Source organism: Melopsittacus undulatus, chromosome 4 (assembly GCF_012275295.1).
Source record: "Melopsittacus undulatus isolate bMelUnd1 chromosome 4, bMelUnd1.mat.Z, whole genome shotgun sequence".
Classification (NCBI taxonomy): Eukaryota; Metazoa; Chordata; class Aves; order Psittaciformes; family Psittaculidae; genus Melopsittacus; species Melopsittacus undulatus.
Genome location: NC_047530.1, coordinates 17355172 through 17364407, shown reverse-complemented (window position 1 = coordinate 17364407; position 9236 = coordinate 17355172). Strand labels below are relative to the sequence as shown.

Here is a 9236-nt window from a genome sequence, read left to right as displayed (position 1 = left end):
GTTGGAGATATTCAAGGCTCGCCTGGACAAGTCCCTGTGTGATGCACTCTAAGTTACCCTGCTCTTGCAGGGGGGTTGGACCAGATGATCTTTGAGGTGCCTTCCAACCCTTGGGATTCTGTGATTCTGTGACTTACATACAGGATATGTGCTTTGGTTATCTTCCTGTACAAAACAGAGAAAAGACCCTATTTGTTTCATTGAAAGTCTACTGAAACCCCAACTCTTAACATTTTATTCAAACACAACCTAAAATACTCTATTAAGAAACAAACACATACAAGCAAACCCCTATACTAGAATGTGTCACCAGCTTTTTATACAGATTCACAGTGACAAATAGATGCAAGGACATTCCCTTCCATCTATACCAGATGCTTAAGAACACAAAGTGCAGCTTTTGTTGTATTCTCCAGTCTCATTCAGGTGTTTCACCTAGAAGTCTGGTTCTTAAATAGCTTCTTCTAAAACAGAAGTTTCCAAAACATAACAAGCATAATTAAGCTTGCTTCATTAATTAAGCATTGCTTAATTCAGATCATCTGGACAGTGTTTTTGGCACAGGCTCCTTTCAATGCCCATTTCCACCTTCTGAGAGTATGCGTGATGGTTCGGTATACTTTGCTGTCATCAAGTAGAAGAGGGCAGGTGCAGGTACCAAGGCAAGCAATGGCAGGTCCTGCTCAAGCTTATCCAGTTTGGAAATGGAGATGATTCCATAGGCATGAAGTAACCAGTGGCTGAAGAGAACAACAAGCCTTTTCTTCCTCACAAGAAGATCCTTGAAAGACTTGCAAAATAAACACAGTACCTTGTTAGCATTCACCCCCTTACCTAGTACCTTATGTTTAACAGTGTTATAGGTAGCACACAGAGACTGCATGAAGCCTCTTGGGTTTTGCCCTTCCAGCACAGAACAGTTCCTCAGTGCACCACAAGAGGGAAGTCTCGCAGGAGCTTCCTCCAGCTCAGAGAAATCTTAAAGAGGCTTGAATGAAGAACACGCAGCTGAGAAAGGGCAAGAGACAAAGCGGTCCCTCCTCGAATTCAAGTATTTTGTAGTTCATCAACACAGGAAACATGTTTACCTACCTCCACTTCAGATGCAGACATGTACACAGCCAGTGTAACCAAAGACAACACCAGTATGATATATGGGAAGGCATAATCTAAAGGCAAACATCAAACACATTAGCAGGAGAAAGAACACTTGATACACATTTCAGCAGAGGTAGTTTTTCCACATAAAATCATGGGTGGGAAATCAACTAAGCTACTGTAGCCCACCTCTTATCATCCTATCAAACACACACAGTGGTAAGGCTCAGCCTAGCACAACTATTCAACACTTCAGTCTTGTGTTTTCAGACTTTTTCTGTTATTTCAAGGTGGCATTATTGTACATTTAAATCACTAACTGAAAAAGGCAGATAATAAGAAAAGCAATCAGGCTGAGTAGGGATTTTGTGGCACCTGTCCCCTTCATGTGACAAGTTTGCAGGAAGCAAACCTAAAAATAGCAGGTATCTCCAAACTTAGACTTTGATTCATCTCTGAAATCATACAAAATTTACCTTAACAGAAAGTGGAATGAGCTCCTTCTAATGTAATTTTCTCTCACACCCCTTCTATTCCCTTCTTGAGAAAGGCAGAAGGCATAGTCTCTAGGAGCACCAGCAGAGACAAAGCAGTGTTGGTGAGGAGCCTGATTAGGACAGGGCTACCGATGAGCAACTTTTTCAGGCAAAACTCCTCACAATAACCTTAAACAACATACTTATTTTTGAAGCAAAGAGAGTGTCATGTCCCTCCCTCTCATAAGTCACCTATTAGTGTATGTCTATAGGTATGTTTGTAAGTGTTATTAAGAGAGAACTCACAAAGCAGTCCTCCTCCAACAGCCTGAAGCACAGTGAGGATAGGGAAGAAGTACAGTGCTGCATAAATGCTTTTAAAGCGATCAGACTTTCCTAAACCACAGGCAATTTTCTTAACGAGAAGAGGCCGAAGTAGCATCATTAACACAAGACAGAAAGCGTAATATACAAACACAATGGTGTACCTAGGAGAAAAAAAAAAGATAAATTCCTTAAAATGTGCGGTTCTATCCTGCAGACTCAACTCAGAACCAATGAATTTTGGAATAGTGAGTGAAGTCCAAAGAATTTATAATCAAAGGGTACAAACACAGAATGATGTACTCACTTTTTCTAAGGGAAATGGTCAAGATGCAGAAAAGATACGGAAAAAAAAACAACAGTCTTATGCTTCATAGCTAAACAGTCTGAACTACACTGCCTTCTTTCAATGCATTAAAACACTTTTGGGGATTGCTACTCATTGGTCCCAGTTACACCTGAATACTTTCTGCCTCTCTGAGAAGAGGCACAGGTAGAAACACACTTATATAACAGGGACACAAAAGAAAGGAGCACAAAAGTTCTTACGCTTACAGCGGATAGACTGCTTCTTGAGTGCAGTGCACCGTGGTGATGTAGTCGGGGCTTGGGTTGTAAAGCATCGTGTACCAGTCTGAAAGCTTCTTCACCTTGCAGGAGCGGATATGCACTGAGCCAACAGGGTCACTGATGAGCAGTGTAACAATTGCTGCAACGCTGCACTCGAACAAGGCGGTTACATGCTGGAACAGTGCACGGGAACTGTGGAAGTAGAGAGAGAGATTTACTATCTAGATAATACAACAGGAAACCTAAATGCTGACTGGAAAGTGCCTATGCAGTATAGTACCTTCCACAGATTTAATACTCACTGTGACCAAGGTTAGGAGAACTCTGCTTGAATAAAAAGTATCTGAAGCTGACTGTGAAAACTCACAATCTCAGATTATTTAGCATGTAAAATGTGACTGAACAACATTCCAGACTCTTAAATGAAAGCCTGCTGTAGCAAAAGCATCCTGTCAAGTGACAAACAGCACCACTCAGCTGTTGTGGTTTCAAAGAAAGCAACGCTGGGGATAAGACACCACACATCTCAGAAAGGGTAACTTCGTCATATATAAGCAAACTTTCAAAGCTGCAAGTCCTTGTTAAAGATGGTATATGTTCATATATTAAACTCTCCCAGTTTTTGGTGTTTAGTATGCCTCAGAATCGTTACTTCTTAAAAGTTCCAGTCTAGCACCTAATGGCTGCATGCAGCTGTGGTTTTAAACCCCTTTTTCACAGAACTACCCTGATGCACCATGCTGATGTGAAAGTTACGCCAGCTACGCTACCAGAACAAAAGCCCAGTATATATTCCTACAGAGGAAACTCAAACCCATTCTCTCAATGTGTGCAGCACTGCTGATCAGGGCCTCTGCAGGTGGTAGGTCTGGTCCAGGAGAGAGGAGCTCACACATTGTGCCACTCCTGCTTGCTACTGGGAAACCCAGTCCAGGCTGAACTGACAGATGGACTGAGTACTACCCACTGAAGAGAAACAGACCACGCCCTGAGGGTGGTGACTGGTAAGAAGGACCCATGGGACTCTTACACTTGTAAATAAACCACAGTCCAGATGCCCAAAGCTTATCTGCTACTGTATCAGCTCAACCAACAGCATGAACTGGACAGTTCAATTCAGCATCTCCAATCAATCACTTGTGAATACAAGATGTCCATTTTTAAATACCTTATCTGAAGAAGGGGTAAACAAACCTTTTTTTTCCTGAATACCATTCAATAAAGAACCAGTGTAAAACCAGGGGGAGCATGGCCATGAAGCCAAGGTACAACCAGTCATAGCGGTCTGGAGATCCCATACATTCCCGGCAGATTTTGTTGTCATCAGTTCTTTGACCTCTAGGGCATACCTACAAAAAGCAGAGACTGGTTACACAGCATCCGAGTACCAATAATGAATCTGGAAAAACAGCTTGAACTAGTGCTGGGGCAAGATACATACTGACTTCTGAAGTGATAAAACATTAAACTTAGCAATTTCTCAGGTTACACTGGCCTCACCCTCTGTGGCTCTTCCTTCTCAACACAAACAAAGATGAAGCATGTTTAACAGGCTTCATCCAAGTCTGTTTCCCTCTCCCACTGTCACACCATTTCCCTTCCACCGCTAAGCTCATGCACCCACTAGGGCACTCACAACCACTGCCCAGCTCCCCTCCGCTTTCCTGCTCCCCTTTCATTGCACCCATCCCAGATCTTGCTCTCTCTCAGCACTGCAATAAATCAGCAGGCAGAATGATTTCAGCACAGCTCTCCGTTCCATTCCACCTCGTTCTGTCCCAGTTTTCACAGCCCCTCGGCTCAGCTCCAGTCTAGCACCTCCCTTCAAGGAACGTCTCATTGAGCAGCTCCTGCTTTCGGTAAGGAAGCTCTGCCTGTCCTCTCCAGCCCTCGCTTCCCTCTGGTCCCAAGGCACTTAGGGGCTGAGCTGTGGGCCGCGATGCTGCTCACAGCGGGATCCACATCAGCCTCGCAGCACCAGTGACTGGAGCGGTCCGGCCCGAGTAGCCACGGCCGGGCCTCGAACGGGAGGGAGCAGAACCTCCCCTGCTCTCCAGCCGTTACCTCGCCCGCTCTGAACTTACCCCGCAGTCCCCGTAAGTCTCCACAGAGCCGTTGACTGACAGGACGGTCCTGCCGCAGTACAGCCCGAGGCAGGCGGGCTGGATGTCCACAGCTGCGGGGAGAGCACAGCCCGCGTTACCACGGTGCCCCCACCCTCCCCGGAGCGCCTCATATCCCGCGGCTCCACCGGAGTCGAGAGGCACCGAGCGCCATCCGTGGCACGCTCCAGCCGCCGACAACCCCGCCGGACCCAGCCCGGTGCCCAGTGCCCAATGCCCAATGCCCAATGCCCAATGCCCAGTGCCCAGTGCCCAATGCCCAGCCCCCAGCCCGGTGCCTAGCGCTGCGCCCGTCCTACCGGCACGGAACATTCCGGCACCTCACCAACCGCCCTCAAGCACCACACAACTACTTCCGCACCCGACACTTCCGCTTCCGACGGGAGGACAAACTCCACCCCCCGCAGCCGTGTGGGAGGAGTCAAGCAGGGGGTGGGTGCTGCTCCGCCCCGGGGGCGTGGCCCGGGTGGTCCCCGTTCGGCGGCGGCGATGGCCATGGCGGCGGCGGAGGGTAGCGATGCCAGTACCGGTGCAGGACGGTGGCTGCCGCCGCACTCGCCCTCAGGCCTGGTGCTGCAGACGGTGGAGATGCACACGGGCGGCGAGCCGCTGCGCATCATCCCGCGGCTAGAGGCGGCAGAGGAGGCGGCGGTGGGAGGACTATCGCTGCTGTCGCTGCGGAGGGAGGTGGCGGCCACCCAGGATCACGTGCGGCGGGCGCTCATGCACGAGCCGCGAGGGCACGGCGGCATGTATGGGGCGGTGGTGGTGCGAGGAGCGGCTGCCGCTGCTGGCGCCCACCTGGCAGCCCTCTTCCTGCACGGCGCTGGCTACAGCGCTATGTGCGGCCACGCTGTCATGGCCCTCGGCCGCTTCGCCCTCGACTATGGGCTGGTAGCGGCGCCCAGCTGCCCCGAGACCGCTGTCCACCTGCGCTGCCCCTGCGGGCCCGTCACTGCCTTTGTGCCCTGGGACGGCCACCGCAGCGGCAACCCTGTCCGCTTCCACAGTGTGCCTGCCTTTGCTGTCGCCACAGGTGGGAACTGGGCCTTCTGCACTGGGGTTGGGGGGGGCTGGTGGTCTGGCTGAGGGGCATCTGGCAAATCCCTCCCCAATTCTGACGTTCCTTAAAGGCCATCAGGGACAGCACAAGGCGTCATGTGCTGCTCTCTGTCATGGGAGCATCCAAATCATTGTCTCTACGTCCCCCTTGCATATGACTGAGTTCCTCTATTCTGCATGCAAGCTGATGGCCCAGTACAGTTTGCTGTCTTCAGAGCTCTCTCTTTCTCTACCCAGACTTGGCCATTGACGTCCCTGGTTACGGGAAGGTGATGGTTGACATTGGCTATGGGGGTACTTTCTATGCCTTCCTCAGCACTGAGCAGCTGGGCCTTGATGTGTGCTCTTCAAAGACCAGAGACCTTGTCAATGCGGCAAGTGCAGTGACAGAAGCAGTGAAGAAACAGGTACGGTGGATGGCTGTGGTATCCCAGCGTGCTTCCTTTGGGTGACTGCACCAGATGGAGGCCCTTTATTCCCCTGAGACGCTCAGGATGGGAGGGAGTCCTGTCCTTCTAGCCCTATGTTGAATTTCAAAGTTCTTCTCCAGCCTCATAAGGATGTGAGAAGGAGCTCACTTTTCTGCTGCTGCATCTTTCTCTGTGCCTGGAGAAGCAGAGGTGGAAATGCAGCACTGTGGCTTTGTCCTCTTCCTCTGGTCTCTTAAGGAAGCTGTACTGCTGGCTGCCCAGCTGCAGCGTGCATTGCTGAAGCTGTCTTTGCTGTTCCTAGTTCAAGCTTCATCACCCTGAAAGCGAAGACCTGGCTTTTCTCTATGGCACCATACTGACTGATGGGAAAGATACCTTTAGTGAGGAGCCCACCACCAACATCTGTGTGTTTGCAGATGAACAGGTACAGGAATGGGCTCTTCTCAGACACACAAGGCATCACCTTTATCCTTTCTTACATCCACTCCAGAGGACAGTTCTGCTGCTTCTTGCTTTGGGTAGTGATGATTGCTTCTGCAGCAGTTTTCCTCTGAAGAGCTGTCACTTAACACGTGTTGGTTTAGTTTCTTATGACTGAAATACTTCTGCACATCTTAGATGGGGGCATTTTAAAATGGTTCATATCCGTATTCCATAGGTAGGAATTTCCCAGGAGTTCAGGGGCTGAGGTGGACTCCCGACATAGTGCATATCTTTAAAGTCCTCATCTATGGAATAGCTGCTGGCGATGAAGAGAGCAAGAGAGAAAAGAAAGGATGTAAAGTCTATCCTTGTCTGCAGTGGATAAGGCATCACATAAATAGCAGAAGAAGTTGTGATTGGACTGCTTAGCAGTGAGGAGTGTGGAGCACTGGGACAGATCACCTCAGAAGCTGGCCAATATTGTGGGTTTTGGAGGTTTTAAAATTCAGGCTGGCCAGCTGTGCTCTTAGTGTAAGGAGAACTGATTCTGCCTCGATGTGTAAGAACGTGATGATGCTGGGAAGCTTGCAGGTGCTCCCTAAATAGCCTCAATATTTACTATATCATTCATCCCTACAAGTTTGGCAAAGCTGATCACAACCTAGACGTTACCCCAGACCTGTTTATTTTGTCCTTTGTGATGTATCTGAATTCTGTACAAAACCTTAAGATAGAGGGGTCTCCCCCAAGTGCAGTATAAAGGTGGCCAAGAGAACCGAGGGAAGCGATACTGTTTTCTGTTTAAATCCAAAACAGTAGAGCTGGTTCACCTTCTCTTCTGAATATAGGTTGACCGAAGTCCAACAGGATCGGGTGTGACAGCTCGCATCGCCTTGCAGTACCATAAGGGACTCATCCAGCTTAATCAGACCAGAACCTTTCGGAGCAGCACCACAGGATCCTTGTTCACAGGGAAGGCAGTGAAGGCAAGTGGCTTGTGCTGGACTTTCCTTCTGTCTGGAGGACTGCTGGAAAAGTGCTGTGGCCTTGGCTCAGTGGAGAAGCAGAGAAGCCTTTCTGTGCCTGGGGAAGGGCATATGGAAGGAAGGAGGTGCCTGGGGGTTTTGTCTTACCACAGTCTTTCAACGTTTTTAGTTACAAAAGCAAGAAACAGTAAGACTGTTCTATTGCATAGCTTCCCTGCAAGTCCTCTCTTGGCTATCAGGAAAGGACTGGGGTGAGAAGTGTTTATGTAAATAAATTAGCCTGGTCCATTCTCAGTGGCAGCTGAAGTTGGATTCCTCGTCTAGTCCCCTCTTCCCTGCTCAAAGGCTGTCTGTATTGTTCAGAGATGTAACAGCTGGGTCTGTGCATCCTGGTTTCCAGGCCCAGCCTTGGCCCTGTGACATCTGGCAACATGTGGCCATGAAGGTCTGAACATGTCCCAGGGAGAAGTCTTTGAGTGCGAGTGGCCACTGGCTTATTGGCCTCATGTGGCAGTGCTGTGGCTCAAGAGCTCAGACCAGTGGCAGCAGCAGTTGTGCAGAGGTGGAGCTCATGCAGGCAAGGTGAGGTGGTGAAAGAGCTGCTGCACACTTTGGGATGTACCTGGGCAGGGCACTGTGCTCACTGAGGGGTGTCTGCACAAGTGCCAGGTAGTGCTGGTGTTTCATGGGTTTGGGAGAGTGGAGAACACCCCCATCACCTCTGTCCTGATCCTAATCCCTCTGCAGGAAGCCAAGTTGGGTGACTACAATGCTGTTGTTGTGGAAGTCTCGGGAGAAGCCTTTTACATTGGTACAACTACCTTCACTGTGGAAGAGGAGGACCCATTGAAATATGGCTTCTTCTTCAAGTGACCCAAGCCATGGCATGGTGGCAAAGTCTCACTGATGGTTCTGCACTTCTCCTGCCCATACATTTCTCTTCTGCTTCTCCACACAGCTCATTGCAATATGCCAGAGCAACAGGAATAGCCCTTGGTGGTGTGACAGCATCTGCTGTGTTTCAAGCTAACAGGCCATGTTCCCCTGTTGTGATAAGCATATTGGGTGCAATGTGATTAGTGTATATGGGCTGCTCTGAGAACCCATCGTATTTTTTTTCTCAATAATTTGTAGAAAATGTAGCTGATCTTCGAGATCTGTCTTCCAATTTATGTGCCTTCTCTATGTCTGTAAATTACTAATTCAAAGCCAGATTCCTATTAAATGCCAGCTGAAAACACTGCCTTTATCCTCTTGTTTTCACTCCCAAAACTCATTTCCAGGGCTCTGCCGAGTGTGGCGCAGCTGTTGATTTGAATTGCCTCCCTCATGCCTCAGCGCAGCTGCCCATGCTGCTGTGACTCAAGCTCCAGCCTCCCCGGTCAGCCCATCTCAGGCCTGTCCAAAAACCAAACTGTACTCGCTTCACCCATGCTAGAGCCCTCCTACATCCCAGGTGTTTCCTCAGAACCTTCCACAGTCCCTGCTGTGGGTCCCCTAAACCTTCCTCTCTTGCTTATCCGGGACCACTGGCTGCAAATACTCTGTGGCTTACTTTTAACAGGAGGAGCTGTATTCAAAGTTCTGACCCATTATGACCCTTGATTGCTAATTATTGACTGGTGATTTTGCCTCAGCCCTATGGGGTAGCTTGTGCAGCAGCATGCAGTCCATACTTGCTTTGCCAGAGTTTCTTGAGGGAGGATTGATGGTGGAAAGACCAAAGCAAGCCCTGAGCTTTAG

General features: G+C 49.2%; 2 protein-coding genes across 3 annotated transcripts; one reads left to right on the top strand and one right to left on the bottom strand.

Moving 5' to 3' along the window:
- Window positions 1-212: 212 nt before the first annotated feature.
- On the bottom strand, window positions 213-4958 carry JKAMP (JNK1/MAPK8 associated membrane protein). Its single transcript, XM_005149630.3, has 7 exons — window positions 4891-4958; window positions 4553-4644; window positions 3663-3817; window positions 2454-2660; window positions 1881-2062; window positions 1093-1169; window positions 213-790 (listed from the first exon to the last, which is right to left on the bottom strand). The coding sequence occupies exons 1-7, from the start codon at window positions 4901-4903 to the stop codon at window positions 572-574; spliced, it is 945 nt and encodes a 314-aa protein (XP_005149687.1). The 5' UTR covers window positions 4904-4958; the 3' UTR covers window positions 213-571.
- Window positions 4959-5066: 108 nt separating this feature from the next.
- Window positions 5067-8733, top strand: L3HYPDH (trans-L-3-hydroxyproline dehydratase). Of its 2 annotated transcripts, none has more exons than XR_004549603.1 (5): window positions 5067-5627; window positions 5891-6060; window positions 6386-6508; window positions 7356-8075; window positions 8241-8308. XR_004549603.1 is itself a non-coding variant. In XM_031049498.2 (5 exons), exons 1-5 carry the CDS (start codon window positions 5081-5083, stop codon window positions 8364-8366), a joined length of 1104 nt encoding a protein of 367 aa, XP_030905358.2. In that variant the 5' UTR covers window positions 5067-5080; the 3' UTR covers window positions 8367-8733. The 2 variants fall into 2 exon arrangements, 1 of the variants encoding a protein (XP_030905358.2); XM_031049498.2 differs by having other exon boundaries at window positions 7356-7493; window positions 8241-8733.
- The last annotated feature ends 503 nt before the right edge of the window (window positions 8734-9236 follow it).

Excerpts from the sequence above, each read along its gene's own strand:
- JKAMP (XM_005149630.3), bottom strand. Across the intron at positions 3,818-4,552 it reads AGACTTACGGGGACTGCGGG|GTATGCCCTAGAGGTCAAAG; the intron begins GTAAGTTCAGAG and ends TGCTTTTTGTAG. Across the intron at positions 2,661-3,662 it reads TGGTATTCAGGAAAAAAAAG|TTCCCGTGCACTGTTCCAGC; the intron begins GTTTGTTTACCC and ends CTACTTCCACAG.
- L3HYPDH (XM_031049498.2), top strand. The coding sequence starts at position 5,081 with ATGGCCATGGCGGCGGCGGAGGGTAGCGATGCCAGTACCGGTGCAGGA. Across the intron at positions 5,628-5,890 it reads TGCCTTTGCTGTCGCCACAG|ACTTGGCCATTGACGTCCCT; the intron begins GTGGGAACTGGG and ends TTCTCTACCCAG. Across the intron at positions 6,509-7,355 it reads GTGTGTTTGCAGATGAACAG|GTTGACCGAAGTCCAACAGG; the intron begins GTACAGGAATGG and ends TTCTGAATATAG.